Source organism: Peromyscus californicus, unplaced genomic scaffold, assembly GCF_007827085.1.
Source record: "Peromyscus californicus insignis strain IS unplaced genomic scaffold, ASM782708v3 Scaffold_9__1_contigs__length_137607984, whole genome shotgun sequence".
NCBI classification, from domain to species: domain Eukaryota; kingdom Metazoa; phylum Chordata; class Mammalia; order Rodentia; family Cricetidae; genus Peromyscus; species Peromyscus californicus.
In genome coordinates, this window is record NW_026294617.1 from 44,395,181 (window position 1) to 44,422,256 (window position 27,076).

The following is a 27,076-nucleotide window of genomic DNA, read 5'->3' on the forward strand; positions in this document are numbered from 1 at the left end:
ACATTTAAGTAGAATTCAGTACAGCCAACAAGAATCAGCTTTTCAATGGGCATGTTAAATGTATGCTTACATATTTACTAATCTATGATGTGACTAGTAGTCCTTGATATATTGGAAAGCTCCATTTACAGATGTGAGAAGCCAAATCAATTTAAGAGAAGAATGTTGTAAAAATATATAGAACACCAATAAGTGACATAAATAACATTTATTTACATACAATACCATAAATGTTATTTGTTATCATGAGGTAGATTCAGTAATGAGACTGGCTTGTAAGTTATATTTTCATGACAATGACTGAGACCTTCTAGACTGTTTGTGTACACAACCTTCTACTTAGTGAGTGAGAAATACTAAATATTTCTCTAGGAAAATCTCATGATTGTCATCATAATGAGTGAGTGTCCTCTTGTGCTGACTGTGAAAAGTGGAGAATTGTGGACCCCAAATTAGTGACTGACAGAGTTTTTTTATTAACTTTTAAAAAAATATATTAACTTTTTTGGGAATGATTTACTTTCATTTTCTGTGCATTGGTGTTTTGCCTGAATGTATGTCTGTGTGGGGGTGTTGGATCCCCTAGAACTGGAGTTACAGACAGTTGTGAGCTGCTGTGTGGGTGCTGGGAATTGAACCTGGGTCCTCAGGGGGAGCAGCCAGTGCTCTTAACTGCTGAGCCATCTCTCTAGCCCAAATGACAGATTTTAAAAGTTTATGAGCCAGTAACTGACTGAAATTTACTTTGTGCACACACCCTGGATTTTCTGATTATTTTCAGAGTCATTACAGTACATGACGTTTTGTTTCAAGAAGAGCAGGGCTCTATTTAATGAATCATTAATCCAAAGAGGAACAGATTCTAAGTCTGAAAACTCCGTGAATGTGGGAAGTTGACATGACAAGGAGAGTTGGCCAAGTAGACAAGACCAGTGATGGCTTTGTACTTACTAAACAAATGAAAGTTTGTTGTGGTTTTGCCCCAAGCCAGGATTTACCCAGATTGCATATATCATAGATATGAACAAAGAGAAAGCACTACAATAAGATAAACTCAAAGAAAACATTACAAAGATATACTTTCTGGGGATTTCCTTAAAGAGGAAGAGAAAGAATCAGATTATCAATAAAACAAGATTGAAAGAATGAAAAAAAAGTTTTCTTGGTGTGTTTTCAGAAAGTTAAGAATAAAGCCCAACATGGAGCCAAATACAAAAATCACTGATGAAAACTATTTGAAAAAATATGAGTGAAGGAAAATTAATGTTATTATTATAAGAAAAAAGAATGTTACTTTTTATGTTTATGTGCAATTTGGCTCACACCAAAGTCTGAGCTGTTCTTTTCAAGATGTTATTGTTCTTAAGAAGACAAACCACAGTAAAAACCAGCAGATTTTCCACCTGTCCTTACTGTAGTTACATTTTATGACTATGATGCACTCAGGACTACATTTCATTGTTTCCTCAAGAAGCCTGACTTCATAAAGAAATGTTAGACTATTTTGACTTGTGACTTTTAAATTTTATTTAATTTTGATTTTTCCTTGTCTTAGAATTTTTTGTTTGAAAATTTCATGTATGCACATAAGGTGTCTGATCTAATCCACTCCTCTATTCCCTCCTCTCCAATTCCTCCTCTATTCTCCTACTACAATTCCTTCCCAGTTTCACGTGTCCTGTCTTTTCTTTTCAAACCTAGTAAACCCACTATATTCATGGGTATTTGATCACCCCCTGGAGCATTGGTAGCCTCTCGGGGGCTGCATCCTGGAAACGCTAACTCTCTCCAAGCACACATCAATCGCCAATAGCTTCTCAGCTAGGAATGGGGCTTTGTGACCATCTCCAAACTCTGTGCTGTGATTTTGTCTGGCCTGATCTTGTGTAAGCTGTTGCAGCCACCATAAATTGATGTGCAGCTGTTACGTTGTGCCTGTTTTGCTGTGGTCACCCCACTACCTTTGGCTCTTAAAATCTTTATACCCTCTCATCCATGATGATTCCTGCCTTGGGAGGAAGCATGGTACAAATGTCCCACTTAGTATAAATGTCCCATGTAGGGCTGAGCACCCTAGGCTTCTATGCTTTACATGTTGGCCAACTGTGGGTCTCTGTGTTAGTTGTTAGTTGCCATCTACTGTAAAAAGAAGCTTCTTTGATAAGGGTTGGGTGACGCACTATTCTATTGGTATAACACTAAGTCATTAGGAGACAGTTTAATACTATGCCCATTTAGCAGAAAAATAGTGGTACTTTTCTCCCTGAGGGCCTGTGCTCTACCTAACCATGAGTTCTTGACCCTGTTAATGATGCCAGGCATGAGTTCCATCTTGCGGAGTGGGCCTTAAGTCCAACCAGAAGCTATTTGGTTACTCCTATATTTGTGCCACTATTGTGCCAGTGTGTAATCTTTTCAGGCCACTTACTGGAGCTTGTAGAACTTACAGTTGGGTAAGGTTGATAATTACTTTTATCCCCTTGTAGCATGTACACTGTCTTTTAGCATTGTAAAAACTTGCCAGTAGGGACAAGGCATCCAAGTTGGTACCAGCTTGATTTCTTTATATTCTTTGATTCAAGTGTGTGATGTCTTCAGCAATGCAGTTTTATCATGATGTTCTAGAGCATGTTATTCTCAACATGTGGGGTTGCAGCCCCTTTGACAAACCTCTATCTCCAAAAATATTTACATTATAATTCATAACAGTAGCAAAATTTCAGTTATGAAGTAGCAACAAAATAATTTTATGATTGGGGTTACCACAACACGAGGAACTGTATTAAAGGGTCACAGCATGAGGAAGATTGAAAACCATTGTTTTAGAAGGAAACACAAGTAACAGCAATAGCTTGTAATAGTTAGTTATCTTTGAGACCTAACAGGCGAACAATTTGAAAAGAGGTAACCTATACTGGGCACTAGGCTTTATATTTGATAACCTCTGATGTCTAGGAAAGGCATTGTTCACCTGTAATTTTTAAATATTCCATTAAATTGAAAAATGTTATTTATTAATTAATAATTTATGTGTTTATGGGCACGTGCATGCTATGTTATACAGATGTGCATGTCAAAAGACAACTTGCAGAAGCTGGTCTTCTTCCGTGTGGATCCAGTGAATTAAACTCAGGTCATCAGAGCCACCTCGCTGCCTCAGGTGATTTTTGTAGGTACTATTATAGAAATATTTTATTAATTGAAGTAATTATATGGTTGAATCACTTGCCTTGATTTTCAACCATATTACAACACTCAGATCCTGCATTTTCAATTCTGCCCACCCTTCTATTACCTGCAAATATTTCCCATTTTGTTTTCAAAACACAGATGTTGTTGGTTGCTTTTTACTCTTTGACTCTTTTGGGGGTCCATTACCAAGCTCCCAAATAAATACATGAAAGTTTATTCTTACTTATAAATGCTTGGCCTTAGCTTGGCTTATTTCTAGCCAGCCTTTCTTGGCTTCACTTAAAATGTCCCATCTACCTTTTGCCTCTGGGCTTTTACCTTTCTCTATTCTATATACCTTTCTTTACTTCTTATTCCGTGGCTTGCTGTGTGGCTGGCCCCTGGAATCCTCCTCCTCTCACCCCTAGATCTTCTCCTCCCAGATTTTTCCTCCTATTTATTCTCTCTACCTATCAGCCCTGTCTATCCTTTCTCCTGCCTTGCTATTGGCCATTTAGCGCTTTATTAGACCATCAGGTGTTTTAGATAGGCAAAGTAACACAGCTTCCTAGATTTAAACAAATGCAACATAAAAGACTGAATACATCTTTGCATCATTAAACAAATATTCCACAGCATAAACAAATGCAACACATCTTTAATCTTCTGCAACACACAGGTAACAATGAAAAGATCACTGAATTAGAGATTCAATGATCTGAGTTGTGCCCTTCAATTTCCTTAATCAATAAAAGTGGTGTTTAAGATCTCTTCTGGTACTGACATCTCACCTTTATATGTTCTACCTTTATATTTTAAGTGCAAATTTAATGCTTCTAGTGAGCAGTTTTAAATAAGAATCTCTTTTCATGTTGCAATTTTGGCATAAAATCTTCATTGTTTAGTTGAAAATTTTTCAATAAACGTAATTATAACCACATGTGCTAGCAGCTCATCCAGGAGCCCAATGAGCTTGACTTATACACACCTGTTGGAAGAGGAACATGATCTGGATCCATGGCTGGGGTGCTTGGCTGATGAGGATGAAACTGGACTTGCTGTACAGGCAGTAATGACCCTTTAAGGAACAGGTAAAGAACAGCTTTGCCACACAACTTCTCATGGTATCTAGAAATAATATAGTATTAAACATTAGTTATGCTTTATGATCCAACAAGTAAGCACCTTTAGGAACCATTCTTAGGTTTTCCGGCAGTGAGCTAATGACTCCAAGCAACTCTGGATTTGGGAGTGGATCCATTTCATAGAAGGTACATATTTTAAATGTATGTAAATGTAAATATGTTCAAATGAATATGGCTGAGACAGATTGTATTCTGGCAACTTTGATCTTCTTTTAAATACCATGCAATGAAGAAAAGATCAGGCAACTCTCAGAGAAAGGAAAGTCATTGAGTTACTATGAAGGTCTGCATGTCACCATGCTGTAGTCATCTGATTGGACACATTGAAGTAGGGACTTTGGAGGATAAACTAATGAATGAACAGAGGAAATGCAGAATCTACCGGTGGTGGGTAGTGTGCTGCTAACTGTTGATACTGTTCCTTTGGCTGTGTGTGAACCATAAGATAGCCTCCAAAAAACTCCTGGCAGAAACGTAGGCTCCTGTGCCCTGACCTTGCCTGGTTGGAGAGGCAATCTCAATCTGAAAGTCAATAACCTGCAGATTCAATGGGATCATTCCTTAAGGACAGGAAAGTGGTGGGAGGGCGATATGGGGCTGAAGCAGTGAAGGACCTACAATTAGGCAGTCAAGAATAAATGGATGAGTGAATGTTGTAAGTATAGGTTGAGACTGTTTGTGCTAAACACTGTGTGAAGTTCTAGATAGTAACAATTATCCTCGATTGAATTCCACATGTTTACATGCTGGATTACTTGAAGTTTTCCAACCCTGTAAGATGAATGATGTTATTGTTTGCATCTTAAATGTCACCCAAAGTCTCCTATGTTAGAAGCTTGGTCCCCAACTAGTGGACTTTGAAGATGAGGATGACTAGTTATGAGGATTCTAGCTCCATCCGTGGATTAATCCATTAATAGGCTCATAATTTGATGGCATTATTGGGAGGCAGTAAGGAACCAAGAGGTGCTCTATTTGGAAGTAGTAGGTCACACTAAGGGCACGCCCTGGAAGTTTATATCATAATCTATCCCTCCTCCCCTCACCCAGATGCCTCCAGGAGAGCATCTTCCTCTTTCATGCATTCTATATTACCTCAGGTATAAGCCAGAGAAGCCAGGTCACCATGGACTGAATCTTGGAAACCTTGAGCCAGAAAACCTTTTCCTTCTTTAGTTAGTTCCTACTGGCATTTGTCACAGCAATGAAAAGCTAACTAATGCAGATGTTACCATTTCTCCTTTAAAAGGGAGGACTCAGGTCATTAGAAAGTTAGTCTAGTGTACCGATGAGACCACCTTGCTCATCTTCTAACCCTGCACACTACAGATTAGTAAATAAATAGATAAATTGTGTTTAGACAGATGAATGATGTTCAGGGACCCAGAAAAAAATGTTCATTTTTTTAACCCTATATCAGTTTGAGCCAGGATTTGAACCAAGCAGGGCTGAAACTATGTTGAGATACATTAAGATCTACATACTAGAGGGATATTTAAATTTGTGGAGTCATATTGATAAATCACCAGGAATTTATTATTTCAGAATTAATCTGACTTTTAAAATGAAATGTTTTTAAAATTGTCAGATGCATTATGTCCTACTCATAAGAGTAGAAATGGATTGGAGTTTCTTTTTCTTTTTATAGAATGTATGTATTTTATATGTATGAGTGTTTTGTCTGCCTGTATTTCTGTGCCCCATTTGTGTGCCTGGTACCCACTGAGGCTAAAAGAGGACACCAGCTTCCCTAGGACTGGGGTTCCAGATAGTTGTGAGCCATCATGTGGGTGCTGTGTATTTATGCTTTGTTATAAATAAACACCAATTAGATTTACTTTACTCACACTGGGACTCTGTTTCATATATGAACCACAGGGTCTCAGATCACATAAAATGGTCAAAGCACTAGAAGAGGAATGCCTTCACCCAGGAGCATGCACACTGGCTGTGGAAATAAGTCGGCTCTGGACAGTGAGGTTTCTGTTAATCCTTCAGCAAACTTAGTCTCCTTCAATATTCTCATATTTTCTTCAGAGCTTTCCAAGTTTGGAAATCTTTTTCTATATCATTAAATTTTAGTTGTTATTTTTTTTCTCTGTGATTTTCCCCTCTGATGCATCACAGAGCATTAAACAGCAGACATGAAATAGTTGTTGGATGAATGAATGATTAATTAATATTGGTCACTAGCCTGAGAATAATTAGAGGCCATGATGCTACCATGACTATTAAGACGCTTATATCCAAATGAGACACATTTGTAAACAATGGTCACAATTTGCTTTAAGCTCATGAAACAACAGACATAGAACTATTGTTGCTGAGAGAAATGAGTAAGGCATTCCAACTGGAGATCAAGGGATGAGGGAAATGCTTGAGAAACACCTCGAAAAAAACCAAGACTTTGTACTTAGAAAAAGCATTTTAAGTAGAATTGTACAAAGACTTGCCCTTCATTTTTTCTGATTAAAGAACAATTCTGATTCTGAAAAAAAAAAAAAAGGTGAATTGTGCCTGTGGGATGACATCTGAGGCCATCTTTTGGTTTCTGTGTGTCCACCTGCATAGACACATGAACCCTCTCCACATAGTTTAAATGCCAGTGGTATGATATTATGGTTTCTTGTTCAAACATAATCTCTTAGCAGAAAACCTGAGGAGAGGGCCTTCTCCATTCACGAACATACAGCTGTTGAAGCAACAATACAGTATCTCATACTGTGTGTGTGAAAGCCATTTAGGGATCTACTTTACTGAGTCCTGGGACGAACCCCTTGATTGACAGGGGCAATAAGGGGATAATCACACAATACGCTTTCCTAGGATTTGGATGCTAAAAGGCAAGCTCTTGGTTGAACTGCTAAATTTCCATGAGCACTGATGAGGATCCCCAATGCTCACATGCTCCCACTTTAGGAGGCCTGGAACCTGCTCATGTCTGTGAGGAGCTTGGCTACCTATCAAGGGCAGCTATCTTGTATGGGAAGTTTGACCTTAGCACCATCCAGAACTGAAGGAGACAGAGACAGTTGATAGGCAGGATCACTGAGGTCACTAGTGCTAGTGGATTGGAAATAGTTGGGCTGGGACAAAAAGGACATTCAAAGCACAGTAAGCTATGAGTCTTCACTCTACGCTTTTGGTGGTACCCACTCATCTCTCCACTGGACCAGGAGGTAGCTCTGAATCTTGCATAGATGCTGCCAGTGCTTCCCCATTTGGAGATTGGTCTAGCCTATGTATGGACTTTCCTGCATCTACCTTGAAGGGCCTTGACAGAAACAACTTGTTCTTTTGTGACCAAGAACTAGTGTCCAAAGACTTCTGCTGATGAGCCAACTTCATCTTTTTATGTATAAGTCTGGGCCTCTTGTTCAGGGCCACTTCTTTTTTCAAATTTTTTATTTAATTAATTAAAATTTTTCTTTCGTTTTACATCCCAATCATAGTTTCCCCTCACCCCTCTCCTCCTGTTTACTCCTCATGCCTCCCCACTATCCCCCACCCCACCAACATCTACTCCTCCTCTTTCTCTGTTCAGAAAGGGGCAGGCCTCCCATGAGTGTCAACAAAGCATGGCACATCAAGTTGAGGCAGGACCAAGCTCCTCCCCCTGCATCAATTTGGGCGAGGAGCTCAAGTCTGCTGTCTCTGTGGGTTCCCCATCGTGACCTTGACTTCCCTGGCTCATACAATTCCTCCCCGCTCTTCAACAGGACTGCTGGAGCTCGGACCAGTGTTTGGCTGTGGATCTCTTCATTTGCTTCCATCAGTTACTGGATAAAGGCTCTCTGAGGACAATTAGGATAGTCACCAATCTGATTACAGGAGATGGCCAGTTCAGGCACCATCTCCACCATTGCTAGTAGTCTTAGATGGGGTCATCCTTGTGGATTCCTGAGAGTTTCCCTGGGACCAGGTTTCTCCCTAACCCCAAAATGGCCCCTCTTATCAAGGTATCTCTTTCATTGCTCCCCCTTTCCATCCTGCCCGCAACCTGCCCAACCTGATTCCTCATGTTCCTATCCACCATCTCACCACCTCCCACCCCTGCCTCAAGTTTACCCAGATCTCTTCTATTTTCCCTTCCCAGGGAAATCCATGCATTCCTCGTTGGGTCCTTCTTGTTACCTGGTCTCTCTGGGTCTGTGGATCATTGGATATCCTTTATTTCACAGCTAATATCCATTATGAGTGAGTACACACCATGTTTATCTTTCTGGGTCTGGGTTACCTCACTCAGGATGATTTTTTTTTCTAGTTCCATCCATTTGCTTGCCAATTTCATGATGTCATTGTTTTTTAACCACTGAGTAATACTCCATAGTGTAAATGTACTACATTTTCTTTATCCATTCTTTGGTTGAGGGGCATGTAAGTTGTTTCCAGGTTCTGGCTGTTACGAATAATGCTGCTATGAACATGGTTGAGCAAGTATCCCTGTGGTATGATTGAGCATATGCCCAGCATTTGTATAGTGAGGTCTTGAGGTGGATTAATTCCCAATTTTCTTAGAAACTGCCATACTGATTTCCAAAGTGGCTGTACAAATTTGCACTCCCACAAGCAGTGGAGGAGTATTCCTCAGGGCCACTTCTTATATTATTCAGGCTTTCAGTAAATGTGTGTGTGTGTGTGTGTGTGTGTGTGTGTGTGTGTGTGTGTGTGTGTGTGTATGTGTGTGCTACATTCTCACAGGCCACCGTGTGCTTCACTGTGTTTCTGTAGTTGGACATTAGAAATTAGAAATTTCTAATATAAGTGAGCCACACTCCTAAAAATGGTGGGAGTAATATGGTAATTCTTGGATGAGTCTGCTGTTCTATTCTGTACGTCCCTTCCATCCATTGTCTCTTGATCACGTTTTAAAAAATTTTTATACTCCTTGCAGATCAGGAAGCCAAGACCCTACTTCAGGACTCAAGCGCATCTCATATAGCCTACTACAGCTTGTACCAGAACCAGAAGACATGGACAGTATGGTATATTGGAGAAACTGGGTGCCATCCTTGTTCCAATGGAAGACAGCTGTGGAGTGGCACAGAATCCCTCTGGCCATGGAGAATGGTCTTACATAGCACAGTGAGTCTATTCTGAGAGCAATTGTGATTTCATAGCATGTGTGTGTTTATTGGTAATTAGCAAATAACAAAATAAAAGTGCTTATATTTTGAATTTGAATAAAAAACTTTGTTTCAATTTAGGCTCTACCCTCACTGTTCTCACACATCTCCTGTGGGAAATCCAACACTACTAAGTATTATCTGGCCTTTCAGGCTTTTTCAAAAACCTTGGTTTTCTGAGATGCATCCATGTTATAGGTTTGGATGCTAACCCTAACCCTAGCCTGTAAGCATCCATGACCTCCCACCTTCTTCATGGGATGATGCATGCCAAGTTCTGCTACCAGCTCCAGCAGGAGGTAGACACCCTTGGATCAGGGCTCTGGTGGCTTCTGAGTGCTGAGGTGGCCAGGGCTGAACCTGGACAAACACTTACATAGGTGGCCATAGGAGAACAGTGCACCATGAACACTCTACTGTTAAAAAGACTTTCAAGTTTTATACTCTGGTGCCTGCAGTGGGTAGGTGTCTTACCAATTTCTGAAACTTCCCCAAAGATACATTGTTAACTGTACAGTTGCCAGTTGCTTGACGTCTGTCCAGTCACACTGATTTCTTGACTTACAGCCTCTCTGCCCACGGCTGTAAGTTCTCTTATGTTCCTTTTCTGGACAAATGCATTGTAAATATGTTTTTCTTCATGATTTCCTCTATAAACTAGTCTAACAGCAACCAGCAATGACCATGTACGAACTGGAATGCTGTGTCTTGAAATGTCCTCCACCAAGTTAATTCGTCGGTTACTTTTGAATTTAGTGTTTCTCAAAATTAACAGGACTGACCTTTGGCCTAATTCCCAATAGACTCTTGCTCCAATCTGAAGCATCATGAAGACAGTATTTACCGTCCACATCTCTTTTGACATTCTGTTCTTCTATACTTAACAGAGTGACCCAGTTAAATTCTGCTTGAAAGGCATTCTAGAACTTATCTAGCCTGCATCTCCAGCCTTTTCCAGTTTATCTCTACAAACCCATGTCAAAGGCCTAAGAACTACAGGGTCAGGTTTAGGCACCGTAAAGACTCCACATTTGCAATTAGTTTTCTGTATTTGTTACTTTTGTGTTGTTGTATCCACAGCACTTGACAGAAACAACTTAAGGGGAGAAAGACTTATTTCTGCCCACAAGGTCAAAGGCATTCAGTTGTCATGGTGGAGGAAGTGTAGCAGGGCCGTTCAGTCTTCAGCAGAAGCATGGGACATCGCCATGGACATCACATCAAGCTGGGAAGCAGGGAGTGAGTACAGTTTTTAAAGGTCTTTGTGATGCCTGCTGTTGATGGTCAACTTGAGGGGATTTGAATTACCATGAAAACAACCCTCTGTCATTTTCTGTGAGGGAGTCTCTGGATTAAGATAACCGGGGTGGGAAGACCCACCCTAACTGTGGACAGCATCATTCCACAGGCAGGTCCTAGACTGACTACAAAGAGGGAGTGAGGTGAGCACCAACATGCACCTCTCTGCTTCCTGACTGTGGATGCTCTAAGCTCCTGCTGCTACATCCCCATTCCATGAGGGACTTGTATGGCCAAGTAGGACCCCAGGTAGACCCCTCTTGCTGTTAAGTATTTTGTCACAGCAACGAGAAAACTAGCCGATGAGTCTCCCCACGGTGACTCAGCTCTACCCACTAAAGCCCATCTCCGGAAGGTCCCACAGCCCTCTGAATGAGCGCTACCAGGCAAGGAACAAGCTTTCAAAGCATGAGCCTGGGTCTATGGGAAGCACTTCACATTCAAACCGTAATGAATCTCTTGACAGATGTACAGCTGGCAAAGACTGTCCCTTTCTGCAAGCTGTGTCTTTTCCTCTGTTAATTGTTTCCTGTGCACGTACAGAAGCCTTTTAATTCCTGCAACACCATTTGTCAGTGGTTGCTCTTATTTCCTGGGCTACGTGGATGTTTTTCAGAAAGTTTCTGTCTATGCCTATATATCTTTAAAAGAATTTTAGGTTAATTTAAAATGTTTATATCTATGAGTATTTTGCCCTCATGTATGCAGGTATGCATGTATGCAGGTATGCAGGTATGCAGGTATGCGTGCCTGAGGCCTACAGGTGACAAAAAGGGGGTTTGGTTCTCCCTGGAAGTGGAGGTGTGGGTGGTTGTGAGCCACCATGGAGGTCCTGAGAAGCAAACCTGGGTCCTCTGGAAGAGCAGCCAGTGCTCCTAACCACTGCCTGTCTATTGAGCCCCCGTGTGTGTTTATCTTGGAGTGTTTTTCTCCAGAATTACAGTTTCAAAGGTTCTGGGTCCACAGTAAGGTTTTTGATCTGTTTTCAATCACAAAGTTTGTCATAATGAAATCCGTCGTTTTGTACAGTTAATCTATTCTAATAATAGAGTATCCATCTTGCTTTGGGTAGCACCTTGAAAAGGGAATTGTCCCTCCTAGCACATAGCACCTGCTGCTGTTCTTAGTGTAGGAGGTTAAGCTAGACCACTCAATAAGTTATTCTAGAGTGTTTACTTGGACAATATCTACTGCTTACTAAATATAGAGTTTGTTGCAGAATGCATGGTCATATATTTAGGTATTTTTATTATGGTAAAAATATAATAACAAAACTGCTATTTTAACTATTTAAAAGTATAAAATTGAGTGCGATTAGGTATGTTTATGATGTGTAACTATGACTGATGTCTAGTTCCAGAAGGTTTTCATTATTCCAAATGGAAACCTTATATTCATTAAATAATTATTACTCACTCTCAAACCTCTGCCTAGTTCTTGGCAACCACAAATCTGAATTTTGTTCTCTATAGATTTGCCAATTCTGGATATTTCATATAAATGAACCAACTAGCCTTTTGAGTATTGCTTCTTCATTTAACATGTCTTCAGAGTCATCCGTATGGTAGCACAGACTAACATTTTCTTTCTTTTTTTTTTTTTTTTTTTTTTTTTTTTTTTTTTTTTTTTGGTTTTTCGAGACAGGGTTTCTCTGTGTAGCTTTGCGCCTTTCCTGGGACTCACTTGGTAGCCCAGGCTGGCCTCGAACTCACAGAGATCCGCCTGGCTCTGCCTCCCGAGTGCTGGGATTAAAGGTGTGCACCACCACCGCCCGGCACATTTTCTTTCTTTTATAAGGGTAAACAACATCCCATTGTGTGGATGTGATACATTGTGTAGATATATACATTTTGATATCCATTTGTCTATTGATGGGAATCTGGTTGTTTCTACCTGTTGGTTGTGATGAACAGTGGTACTTCTATGAACATGTATAAGCACTTTTTGTTTGATTGTTTTCAGTTCTTTGGACATACATATATTCATACACACATATATGCCAATAATAAAATATTTATCTTACTTTGGATAACATATTTAAAAAAGAAATTCTGTCTAGCACATGGCACCCACAGCCACCCTTAGTGTAGAAGGGTTAGCTAGACCACATGAGTTATTCTAGAGTGTATATATGTGTATATACACTTATATGTATATACACACATATGCAGTTATGGAATTTCTGGACCATATGGTATTTTTATGCTGAGGAGTACTCATATATTTTCAAATAGTGGTTTTCTTATTCTTATAATGTCCCCTTTTGGAAATGAGTCTGTCCTAGTGCGAAGGAGGTGTGTTTGAACAGTAAAACTTGCCGTACCTTTCCTGGTTTCTAGATTATACAGATGGAGAACAGTCTTAGGCAAATATCTCTCAAACCAGAACCTTTCTGATGAGGCGACTTAACCATCAGTCCTCTCTGAAAAGGGTTATTGTGGCAACACTATTTATATTTTCAGACTAGTTTCAGGAACATTGCTAATAATCTCCTAAATATAATTAATCAAACTATAAATTATAAAATTTGTTTCCAATTGAACTTGTTACCGAATGACTGCACCACACTTACTTTTGATATCCACTAGAGAAAAGCACACATGCATCTTCTAACCCCAGTCCCACCTACCACTGTGGGAGCCTGGTGTAGTCCTAGCCCAATCATAAGACCCCTCAGGGCAGAGCATTTGAAAGAATGCAATATTGCCCCACCATACCCTCCTGATGCTTGCCAAATACAAGCTAGATCTCCAAACATAAAGATGCAAGAGAGAAGTCAACATCAAACAAAATCAGAGATACATTTCGGATATTTTCATAGGAGCCCTCAGAGTTTGTAGACATGAAAGTACTTCTGGAATTTATATGAACTTTAAATCAAATGCAAGCCTTTCCCCCCCACATAATGCTAATATAGTTGATTTCTGGCAATGATACAGAGTCACTCTGTGGTTACACTGAGTCAGTGGGAGGCCATATGTTATAAATAAACATTTGGCTCTACCAAGCAGAAACTTATCAAAAGTTGTGCAGAGGCAAATGAGGCTGGCAAGTTGGGATCCCCTGCAGGCAATGGCCCCCATTGTGACTCCTGCAGGCACCGTCCCACGTGCTACCAATTACTTTACAATTCTGCATAATACATAACAGCAACCAGATTTGAGGAAGAGAACATTTTAGAAAATTTTATGATTAAATTCCACTAAAATGAGCCTCTTGACATTTTTTCCCCTTCCTGAAGAGGACAGGACAAGGGTAAGATTGTCTGGATGTGATTCATTTGCCTCCTCCGTCTCCAGCTGGACATTCTGAATTAAGATCTCGTGTCTCAGCTGCTGCACAGTGGTGTCTTGGCCAAGGGACTGACAATGTTGGTAAATCTGTCCCACTTCTGAAAAGTGCATATCAGACTCTGAAGCTCTTGTTAGAGCTTACCCTTTTAGTCCTAATGAGCCTGGCTTTCCTAAGACATTAACTACTTCTGTGTTGACTTAATAATTATGTGGCTGTCATGAGAAAGTCAAGAGGCATCTTGTTCAAGTAAATGCTGCTAACTAAGGTTCACTGGATAGAAAGGAACTAACCCTGTGCAGCCATTTCTGGAGACACACAGTGAATATGGATACCAAATTTAGAACTCCTGTCTCAAAACAAAGGTCATACTGTAAAAATGTGTGTATCTGAAGTATATGGATATAAAAAATGAACAGTGTGAGGTTTAGCATGAAAAAAAAAGACCTCTGGGGATCACTGACAGCAGAGGAGTTAGCCTTGATGATTGAAGCTGAGGACCCTAAAGGAGCCACATCCTGGACACCGGCCTTGGGGCAGGGATGAGAACACACATGTGGACATCACTGAGGGCAGAGGGGTTAGAACTAACAGATCTCGAAGATCAACAGCCTGGACACCGGCACTGGGGAAGGGGTGAGAATATATGTCTAAGAAAAAGTGTGGGGGCAAGAGGCAGGGGCATAGCTATGAGTCAGGATCAAGTCCTAACTGTGCCACCGACTGGCTACATGATGTTGGGGTGGGTGGATTGACTTTCTGAGTCTGTTTTGTCAAGTAAAACTAGGACAGCAGCAGCTATATTAAGAACTTGCCATCAGGATTAAACAAAGTTATTCCAGCTAGGCTGTGGCACATGTCTTTTGCTACGGGCTGCAGGAATATATTATAAGAACTCAGCTGGTTATGGCAAAGCCACTACCTGAAGGGATCAAGGAATTCCTCAGAGGAAGCCAAATTCCAAGGAGGTTTTGGTGTTATTTGGCTTGTTATATATCAGCTGTCTTCTGTTATGAAAATCATGTGTGCCTTCATAGCTTTCCCAATTGATTTTTTCCTAAGAATTGCTAACAGTGTGAACTGATCACTATTTGGACATTTACGTTCGAGGTATTTGGAGAACAACCTTAAGAAAGACTTCCTTTTCTCAGGCCCATCTGCTTCTTCTCCTTTTAGCACTGGAATCAGATATCTCCCTTAGCCACATTCAAAGACTAACAGGAATAACAGTCCAGACCACCACATAGTAAGTCTCCTGAATTAAGGTAAATTCCATATGGAGACACCGCCTAGGTCAGGTGGACCTTAAGTAATAGCTTCACACAATTTAGCTTGGACCCTCCTTTTCTTACAGCCTTACTAACTTTATAGACCTCTAACTCATTACCTAACCATTTCTAGGAATATTTAGATAACCTTCTGCGCTGACAGCAATGCTCAGCCAGAACCCCAGTTCAAGCCTCCCTGTAATTATCATCATTGGCAGCATCCGGCCACGCCCATGCCCAGATGGAGAAAAGTACCTTATCAGAGATACCTCTGTACTCTCTAAGAACAGACTTAAGCATCCAGACTACCTGTTTGAGAAGGCCTGGTGGATGTGCCAATTAAGCTTAACTTTTTCCATTCCAAAGTCTTATCTCTAGCTTTAGATCCACCCTTAACAATTAACTCAGAACTAAAGGGTTCCAACTTACAGGTACATCTAGCTGTGTAGGAAGTTGCCTAGCCAAGTTGCCTAGTGACAGAGCACACTTGCCAGAAATGGCATAAGCAGAGATAGCTTGGAGAGATAAGGGTCAAAGGGATAAAAAGGCAGTTTTATTTTCAGAGAAGAAGGATAGAACCTAGAGGTATAAGGAGATGGAGAGGAAAAGAGGGTAGAGAACTTGAGGATGGAGAACTCAGAGGGATAAAGAGGATTTTGACCAGAGAGAACATGTGGATGGGATGGAAGATGAGGAAAAACCAGATGGGGAAGTACTAGCTGGGTAAGAACCAGATGAGAAGGACCTGGATGAGGCAGAATTAAGACGAGAGAATTAAGATAGAACTTAACAGGAACAATAGATAAAAGTAGAGAGAAATCAGACAAGAGAAGAGCTCGGTACAAGAACAGAAACGAAGCTGTGTAGACAGGATTTTATCTTAGTGGAATAAAGTAGATGGACAAAGAACTTGGTGTACTTAGATTCACTTCCCGAAAATAATTCTCGCTGTTCGTAGTTTTCTCTTCTGAGCCCCTGAGAAGTATAATATTAAGGCTGGTCCTTTTAATATTATACAAGATTCTTTAATCCCAGCACTCTTGAGGCAGAGGCAGGGGGATCTCTGTGAGTTCAAGGTCAGCCAGAACTACACAAAGAAACACTGTCTCTAACACCCCAAAAGAAAACAAAAAAGTTATTTCATTTATTATTCTATTCAATTACTATTCACCATGTACCATAAACTAAAATTAATTGTTTTTGCTACTAATAAGCTTACAATGCATAAGCACAAGGTGATCTGGATCTGGACCCTAGGTGGACCCTGGAAATTGGCTTATAATGGATCATGTGAAGGAGAAAGGGGCTGGATCCCAGTCACGCAGCCCTTAATGACTACTTCAGACTGACTGGCCTTCATCTCTCTCTCATTCTTTCTCCTCTTCCTTTGTTCCCCCCATCCTTTCTTTTTAAATTCATCTAACCCATGTCCCTGTTGGATGACTCCAAGTCAAATTAGGCCACATGACTGCTAAGGTCTTTTGGCATCTTGCAGAATAGAACACTGGAACCTATCTCTGGTGACAGGGTAGGCGGTGTCCTAGCCTCCATGCACATACTCCCTGGCTTTCAGATATCACAGCTGCAAAAATCAGCTGACACCAGACAGGTCCGGGTAACTGCGGGTCTATGCTGTATGCAAGACCATGATGGCAGTAAAGAGGGGGAACAAAGGCTGATAGACTTAGTTTTATTTCTTTTTTAAAGTAAATCTTTTTGTTTGGTTGGTTTTGTTTTTCAAGACAAGGCTTCTTTGTGTAGTCCCGGCTGTCCCATAACTGGCTCTGTAGCCCAGGCTGGCCTCAATCTCAGAGATCCACCAGCCTCTGCCTTCCGATTGCTGGGATTAAAGGTGTGTGCCACCACCACCTGGCTAAAATACATCTTATTTTTAGATAGCACACAGAATTAGGTTTCACTGTAGGATTTTCAAATAAAATTAGATTTTGCTGATTCTCTTTCCCGATTATCCCCCTCATGCTCGCTGGGTCCCCTGCACCTTTCCACACCCATAACTCCCTTTTCCTCACTTTCATGTCCTGTAACCCACATGGAGGTCTCCTTTCAGGTGTCACAGCCTAGACTGCACTGACCTTCACTTGTATACACACATAAAAACATACCCTAGGGTCCACGTAGGAGAGAGGACGTACGATTTTTTTTTTTTTTTACTTTCGAGTCTGAGTTACCTCACAATACAATTCTTCACAGTTCTGTTTTCCTGCATAGTCCATTATTTTATTTTTTTCTTTGTGTCTAAATAAAATTCAGTTATGGACACAGATGTGCCAAATTTTCATTATCCATTCCTCTGTTGATGGACATCTGGGCTGGTTTCACTCCCTCACTACTGTGGATAGAGCAGCAATGAATATGGATGTGTAGGTATCTCTGTGGTTTGACGTAAAGTTCTTTGAGTAGAAACCCAGGAGTGACATAATGGGGCCACATGGTAGTTCTATTTTTAAGTTTTTGAGAAGCCAGCAATGTAAACTAATTTTATTTCTGTTTCAAGCTTGCGTTTGTCTGCGTGAACCAGGGGCCCTTATTCTGAGTGTGGCTGTCAAGGTCTTCCTGCAGGCCTCACATGGCAAATGTCCACTGTTTCATCCCCCTCTGACTTGATGAGTTGATTTTCGCCCAATTTAGTATCACGTAGTATAAATCCAAAGATTAACAGCCAAGACTGGCTGTGGATGGCCTTAAAGAGGGTCCAGGGTGTGCTGTGACCTTCATGATCTGCACTGACATAAAATCCCACTGGCTGGAGCCTGAGGTGCCACGACGAACAGGAACATCTGTGGATGAGTGTTGGCACAAACTTTCCATTCGGGAGAAGTACAGTATCTTTTATTTCCTGCCTTCCCTAGTCCATTTCGGGAACAAGCGCTGCTGAGTTTGATTTGATTCGATGTTCTGTCAAAACTGAAGTCAGAGGGCTGGAGAGATGGCTCAACAGTAATAAGGGCATGTGCCGTTCTTCCAGTGGGTCCACATTTGGTTCCCAGCACCAACTGTCTGTAACTCCAGCTCCAGGGGGATCTGATGCCTCTGGCTTCCATGGACACCTGCATTTATGTACACACACACACACACACACACACACACACACACACACACACACACACACACACACACCAAACACATCCTACAAAACCAGCAAGCAGCTACCTCACCCAATCACCTTCATTAATGTTATTATAATAGGCACTGCAGCCCACAAAGCAACTAAAGGCAGCATAAAAAAGTCTGATATCTCTTCACCTTCATTTTGTACTTATAACCCTTCAGTATCTCAAATGCCACTGTTTACAGCGTCTTTTTTTTTTTTAGACCCCGCCCCCAAAATGGTATCCAAACTTGCAGCTTCCTTGGATACCACAGATAACAGGTCAGATTTGTAGACATCTTTACTACAAGAAACTGGTTATCCTACATACCCCAAACCCTATGTGGGGTACCCCAAACAATGGTGAGCAGCAGATCAGTCACCTTCCAAATGAGGGCAATTGTCTATGATATCAAGGCTGCATCCTGGAATGGCAGCATCATCTTGTGGGAACCAGACTGCTCCATTCAAGCAACGAGGGCCGTTTCCAGACACCTTGGGAACCAGAAGCTCAATCAGACAACGCCAGAGGCTGCTTATTTATGCACAGTCCTTATCTGCTGCCTCTCTGTTAAAGCTATGTCAGTGCCCCAAATGTGGATTGGGAGCCACTGAGCCACTTCAATCTGTATTTCCCAACAGAGTCACACTGCTCCAATCGCCTTCCTTCACTTCTCTCCATCACCCATCTCTGTAGCTGGAATATTGGGACAGTGGCTGGATCTGGCCTGTCGGGAACCTGGGCATTTGCTCTAACCTTCCAGTAGTACTGCCACCCTCAACGTCGGTGGGCGGACCTTTGAAAGTTTGCTGTGGAAAAGTCAGTGTCTATGGGCGGGGAAGTATTGGGATGTGTTTTCTCCTTGACATTCCCAAAGGAGTAGAGAGCCACTATGCGAAGACCGACGGGAATGTGCGTGTGACAAAGAAGCCCAAACACAATGAAGTGAGGAGAACATTAAAGACGGGGAGAATACTGGAGATTCACTGAGGGGAAAGAAGTCAAGTTAAAGAGAAGACAAGCATGCCTCAGTGCTTGTAGTAACCTGGAAGCTAGGATGCTTTCCCTCTAAGTAGTGAGCGCTGGGCTGGAATATAACCAGCTTCTGCTTTGAGATGAAAGAGGGAAACAGGGCTGGAGAGATGGCTCAGAGGTTAAGAGCACTGCTTGCTCTTCCAAAGGTCCTGAGTTCAATTCCCAGCAACCACATGGTGGCTCACAACCATCTGTAATGAGATCTGGCGCCCTCTTCTGGCCTGCAGGGATATGTGCAGACAGAACACTGTATACATAATAAATAAATCTTTAAAAAAAAAAAAAAAGAAAGAGGGAAACAGGACAAAAGGTAGAGGGCTCGACAAAATTGTCAGTCAACTTTGCATACTTCCCTTTCTCTCGTCAATTCTGTAAATGTGCTGCTGGGAAAAGGAGCCGTGAGTTCCAGGACAGGTGAGTGAAGCCTGTTAGTGAAGTTCAGTTGGTGAAGACCACAGTGACCCTTGAAGTTTGCATCCATGGCTACCAAGCACACCACTCCTTACCACAGTGCTCTGTCTGTACTGTTCATAGTCACCTCCCCCCTCCCCCCCTCCCCCGCACCGTAGCTACCAGCCTCCCTCTATCTTATCATTCCTTCTGTAGACTGATAGCCAGCCATGCAAGTCATCGCCCTAGAAACCTGCTTCCTGTCACTTCTCGTCTTCCGGGTTTCTACCCCTTCCTCACTTGAAAGGCTCTCATCAGTGACACTGAGTCAATGCAAATATTAACAAATATTTCCGTGGGGCATTAATGGGGAAAAAAAAGAGAGGAGAGGTGCTTTGGGACAGCCTAAAGGCAATATGAATATTGTAAACTTAACTGGTGGTTATTGTTGGAATTATTCTCTTCTTTCCACATATCTTATGAATACCAAAACATTTGGTTAGTGTCAGAACAGCTCCCCTCCCACCTCAATTCAATTATATACCTGGAGCTTTGTGGGTGAGCTAAATGTGGCAGCCCACACCCCATTTTGAAGAATTAGCTGATAAAGGATGAATGAGTGTCCTGGGGAGATGATCTTCTGAATTTGTGCCTCAATCTCTGTCTTCCTTATTGTAGAAGAGGGAGCTACGGTGCAGGCAGTGAATTCTGAGCAGAGACCTCTGGATCTAGCATGGTTATGGAGCCTGCATTCCCACCCACCCAGCTGCCTCACCCTGTGTTTCTGATCCACTTTTATGAATAACTAATGGAGTTCAGTTATTCAACAGGAGCCAAGAATCACCATCACCTGTCTGGAAAGCCCCAACCGCTCTGTCTGCTGCAGGAGACAAAGGTTGCATTGTTAGTAGAAGTGACTTAGGCTTCTGCAGAAGTGGAAATAGCGGGGGTACATTAAAAATGGGTAGTGAAGTTTTCTACAACATTTAAACATGGTTATTTAGTGCCCTTCCTATGTTATTGCAGGCATTCCAAGGCAACCTCACCTATAATGAATGAGCATTCACATCTCCCTATGCAAACCTTGCTCATGACCAGCTGACTCCATGTCAAGTTCCTATTATTTTACTGTGTCTTAAGTGGAAGCATAGGACCGTGATCAAAAGTAAGAAGACTTCTCTTTGCTTCAGTATGGTTACATTCTGCTGCTGTGCGCCTGGTGCTTTTTAACATCAGCAAACTCATTTCTTGGTAAGATTTCTGCTTTAGGGAAACATCCCATGGGGATGAGAGGAGCTCCCCAAGCCCTGTCCTGATGGAGAAAGTGAAAATGAATTTGAAATACATGGATTACATGCTTCAAAAATGGGCTTGAGTTCAAAAGTTAACAAATGTAATACTTGGTTAAAAATGTTTGGGCATTTCTTAAGCCTCAAATGTTTGAAAACTCATTTTCTGACTTGGAATTAGATGGTTCTTTAACTGTTAGGGCATCATCATTTACACTAAACTTATCTCTACAGATAATAATTTAACAAACTGTAGGTACAAACATGCTATTCTATTTCTTTTTTTCTTTTGGTAATTTCCTTATATTTTAGTATTTAAATTCTCAAGCATATCATTGCTGAATTACTTCAAGGAAATAGAAGAATTCTTCTGTCGCACATAAGTTCAAAATGCATAGTTAACCAGGGAACTAAAAGTCAAACATGACACAATTTTAAAAATAATAACACATATCTTAAATAGTTAATACGTATTTGATACTTGAACTATTGAGACTATAAGGACAATATCAATACTGCATTTATGTGAAGAGTGCTAGTCTTGAGTCTTTTGCAGTAGACTCAATTATTTATACAAGTTTGAAGACTTTGCTGAAAAAGAGAACAAATAAAAATTCCCATGATATGATTCTATTTATGAATTGGCATAACTGTAAAATAAAATTTCATCAGGAAGATTTGACAATGACTGTCCTGGTTAGGCCTAATTGTCAGTTTGACATGGCCTCGAGTCATCTGAGAAGAAAAGCCTTAACTGAGTCATTGCCTAGATCTGATTGCTGTGGGGGCGTGTTTGTGTTGTATTAACAATTGATGTAAAGGGCTCAGCCCACTGCGGGGGTGGGGGTGGGGGGGGCACCATTCTTAAGGTGGGTGGTCCAAGACTAATACAGCTAGCTAAACACAAGCTCATTTGTGAGCCAGACAGCCAGCTAGTAAGCATCATCCTCCATGGTTTCTGCTGTATCCATTTGACTATTTGGTCAGGGTAGCAAGCAATTCTGCCTTCAGGTTCCTGCTTTGAGTTCCTGTCCTGACATCTCTCAATGATGGACTGTGGTTATATTGTGTCCCACAATATATTGTGCACCCTAATAAACTTATCTGGGGTCAGAGAACAGAATAGCCACTAGATAGACATAGAGGCCAGAAAATGGTGGCACACACACATTTAATATTATCACTTGGGAGGCAGAGATCCATCTGGTTCTCTGTGAGTTCAAGGCCACACTGGAAACAGCCAGGCATGGTGATACACACCTTAAATCCCAGCACTTGAGATCTCATGTATTGCTTGGAAAAGACACGCCTTTAATCCAAGGAAGTGGTGGCAGGAAACAGAAAGGTATATAAGGCGTGAGGAACAGGAACTGGAGGCTTTTAAGCTTTTAGACTTTTAGCAGCAGTTCAGCTGAGATCCATTCGGATGAGGCCTCAGAGGCTTCCAGTTTAAGGAAACAGGATCGGCTGAGAAGTTGGAGAGGTGAGGTTAGCTGTGGCTGGTTCTGTCTCTCTGACCTTTCAGAATTTACCCCAATAGCTGGCACTGAGTTTTTTTTTAATTATTAATAAGACCCTTTAAGATTCATGTTACAATGGACTGTGACCTGGAATTACAAGATGAAATAAAACCCTTTTCTTTCCCAAGTTGTTTTTGGTTGGAGTGTTGCATCACAGCAACAGACTGGAACTAGGGTTTAATTGTCAACCTTTACGGAAAAAGATAGCTTGTATTAAGTGTGCCCAGGGTTCTTTATGAAAGAACTCAGAAAAGAATATATCATACATTCAATAGAAGAAATGGTGCTTCATAGTACAATGACAGTTCCCATAAAGAGGAATGAGGGCCAATTGGATTAATCACTAAATAACAACGAAGGTGAATTTGTATTTGTTTCACTCTTTTCGATGTTTTGAGGCTAGGAGAATATATTGCCTCCAACATATTTTTGCTTATTTTTAATTCTCTGCATATTTTAAGTGAAATGTAATCCACATCTTTTACCTTATTCATTTAGACATTTAGTGAGGCACCATTATGACACATTGGATGCAAAGGTATTTTGAGACTTATAAAACTATCATCCATAAAGAAATACATACCATGTTTATGGAGAATCAGGACAAAGAATACAAATTTAAACATATTCCCAGGTGTGAGTTTCCTGCCTTCTAAGCCCAATCATCTTTCTTAAAACATACATCCAAGGATGCCTAGAGCCACAAAATCAGTGCTGTGAAGAGGTATACAGCTAACCCTGGTGCCACAGAGAAAAGGACAGACTGAGTTAAATCACACGTTTCTTTAACACAAAAGTTCTTTTCTGTGCTACTAGGATCTGATAGACCCTTTCATTGCTGGCTTCAGGGCAGGGCAAGGTAATGTTCTTCCTACCCTTCCACAAGCTATTAGAGTCCTTTAATTTATAGACACCGTAGATTTTGTGACTGATATTACTTCTCTCCTTTCTATCACCATTTGAGTACTCAGAGATCAGTTTGTAACCATATTCAGCATTGTTAAAGTCTTCAGATATAAAATGTCTGAAGAATAACTCAACTAATGGATTTGTTTCATTTTCTGTGTTTATTTTTTTCACATTGAATGAATCAGCTCTCTCTTTTATTAAAAAATTATTTTTGTTTGTAGATTTGGTACAACTGAGGAAGGTAAACAAATCTATTGGAATAGGAATAGTAAATACAAACACAATGCACCAATTTGCTAACTGGAGTTGGTTATTTGCCATTTAATGCATTTATAATGAAAGAATTTAAGCAAATAGTGACAAAAGCCTCAAAAAATCCTGAATAATACAGCTTGTTTCCTCCTAACAGAAGCAAAACCACTGGAGGAAAAGGACAGAAAACTAATATGAAAAAACTTTCTTTTGGTGTGTGATTATTAGAGATATAAAATTAGGTATAAAGTTGAAGCTGATGAAAAAAAGTCAAGTATCAGCCGGGCGGTGGTGGCACATGCCTTTAATCCCAGCTCTTGGGAGGTAGAGGCAGGTGGATCTCTCTGAGTTCGAGGCCAGCCTGGTCTACATAGTGAGTTCCAGGACAGGCACCAAAGTTACAAAGAGAAACTCTGTCTCAAAAAACAAAAACAAACAAACAAACAAAAAAGAAACAAAAACCAACCAAACAACCAAACAAACAAAAGTCAAGTATCAATAGTTTGATACTTTTGCCACCTCTGGAATGAGACACTTGGACTTCATTGCATGCAGAACATAAAAGCACTGTAAGTAACCCAGTCCAGAGTGTGACACAGTACCTTAAGCCGTGGGACTCTTGGTTTAAGCATCTACGAGGAAGGCCAGTGTGCAAAACCACCTATATCAGAGCTGCCCAGCTTGAGGGCAAGAAGAAAGAGAATGGAAGACAGAAATTATGCATTAGATGCTTATCAGCTCCCATAGGCTAAAGCCAATAGACTACCCTAGCAACCAGTCCCAAACTATGGCAAACAAAAATGTCCTCAAACATGACTAAATCGTCTTGTAAACTTGTCTCTGATTTAAACCATTGCTTTATTGCCATGAAATACAGTGAATGGCCCCAAGGCTTTTTAGGCAATACAACTTGAAAACACAGAAATTCTTAGCATCCTTTTGGGAGAAGCACAATGATGTGAGAACAAAAGGAAGGAAGCCACCTAGTCAAGGCATGGGAATTGACTTACAAAGCTGTGACTAGAATGCAGTTGAGACAGGATGCTTCAGAGCCTGGAGTCACTATTAGGGTTCAAGTTGCCAGCATCACTAGTACTGAAGCAAAGTATTCTCATTAAAAATTCCAAACTGAACTTCCGAAGAAGACTTAGGCTTTACTGAAGGTCAGGCTGGATTTAGCGACCCCAGGGTAAGACACTGCCCACCACCTGCTAATACTTCCTAAAGCCTGCCCAACAACCTCAGACTGTACCTTCCCCCCCATCCCACCCCCTACCACCATCAATACTTCAGCCCACAACCCTGACAGCTTTACCAAAGGCCAAGCTGGTCCTAGGGACTCCAGGTAAGGCACTGCCCACTGCCTGCTAGCACTCCTTAAAGGCCACTCAAAAACCCCAGATGACAATCCCCTTATCCTCCACCCCTGGGCTCCATATTCCAGCTACAACTTTGGAAGAAGACTTCAGTTTTACCAGAGACCAGGTTGGATCTAGGAACCCAAGGCCCCAAAAAACACAGTGAAGACACCCTACTGAAACTGGATACTCACTACTCACCAGAGTCCTTGGCCACTTAGGCCAGAAGACCAGAGAGGAAACAGAAACCAAAGAACAAAACATCTATCCAAAAAGGACAAACACAGGAATCAACACCTAGCCTTATAATCATCCCCAAACCAGATGCCTAAAGGCCAGTGTAAGAACACAATCAATAACAGAAAGGGCAATATGGCACCACCAGGACCCAGCTATCTTGTGACAGCAAGTCCTGAACATTCCAACGCAGCTGAAGCACAAGAAAATGACTTTTAAAATAACTTTATGAAGATGATAGAGGGCCTTAAAGAGGAAATGAAAAAAAAACTCTTAAAGAAACTGAGGAAAATACAAACAAAAAAATGGAAGAAATCAATAAATTCTTTAAAGAACGCCAAGAAAGTCAAGAAAAAACGAACAGGCAGGTAAAGGAAATGGTTCAAGACCTGAAAATGGAAATAGAAGCAATAAGGAAAATACAAACTGAGGGAATGCTGGAAATGGAAAATCTGGGTAAGCAAACAGGAACTACAGATACAAGCATCACCAACAGAATACAAGAAATAAAAGAGAGAATCTTAGGCATTGAAGATATGATAGAAGAAACAGATTCATCAGTCAAAGAAAATGTTAAATCTAAAAATTCCTAACACAAAACATTCAAGAAATCTGGAACACTATGAAAAGACCAAATCTAAGAATAATAGGAATAAAAGAATCCCAGCTCAAAGGCACAGAAATAAATTCAAAAACATCATAGAAGAAAAATTTCCCAACATAAAGAAGGACATACCTGTAAAGGTATAAGAAGCTTATAGAACACCAAATAGACTAGACCAAAAACAAAAAAAGAGTTCCTGTGCCACATAATAATCAAAACACCAAATATACAGAATAAAGAAAGAATATTGAGAGCTGCAAAGGAAAAAGGCCAAGTAACAAATAAAAGCAGACCTACCAGAATTACAGCTCTCAATGGAGACTCTAAAAGCCAGAAAGGCCTGGACAGATGTCTTGTAGACTCTAAGAGATCACAAATGCCAGCTCAGACTAATATACCCAGCAAAACTTTCAATCACCATAGATGGAGAAAACATGATATTTCATGACAAAGTCAAATATTTTCCCACAAATCCAGCCCTGTAGAAGGTGCTAGAAGGAAAACTCCAACCCAAGGAAGTTACCTACACTTATGAAAACACAGGCAATAGATAATCTCACACCAGCAAAATCCAAAGAAGGGAAACACACACACACACACACACACACACACACACACACACACACACACACACAGCCACAACCACCAAAAAAATAACAGGAATTAGCAATCACTGGTCATTAATATCTCTTAATACTAATGAACTAAATTTGCCAATAAAAAACATAGGCTAACAGAATTGATATGAAAACAGGATTCATCCTTCTGCTGCATACAAGAAATACACCTCAACATCAAAGATAGAAATTACATCAGAGTAAAGTGTCGGGAAAAGACTTTCCAATCAAACAGACCTAAGAAGCAAGCTGGTGTAGCTATCCTAATATTTAAGAAAATAGAATTCAAACCAAAATTATTCAAAAGAGATGGAGAAAGACATTTCATACTCATCAAAGGATAATCAACCAAGACAATGTCTCGATTCTAAACATCTATACCCCAAATACAAGAGCACCCACATCTGTAAAACAAACATTACTAAAGCTTAAGTCACACATTGAACCCCACACAT

The 27,076-nt window shown here is 40.8% G+C and overlaps 1 protein-coding gene across 3 annotated transcripts in view; it reads right to left on the reverse strand.

Moving 5' to 3' along the window:
- Veph1 (ventricular zone expressed PH domain containing 1) overlaps positions 1–27,076 on the reverse strand; it is a 237,394-nt gene that overhangs the window by 67,413 nt on the left and 142,905 nt on the right. For all 3 annotated transcript variants that reach the window (XM_052730059.1, XM_052730062.1, XM_052730061.1), the window contains one exon: positions 4,160–4,299. In XM_052730059.1, the coding sequence (XP_052586019.1) occupies positions 4,160–4,299 (140 nt within the window). The remainder of the gene's footprint in view (positions 1–4,159; positions 4,300–27,076) is intronic.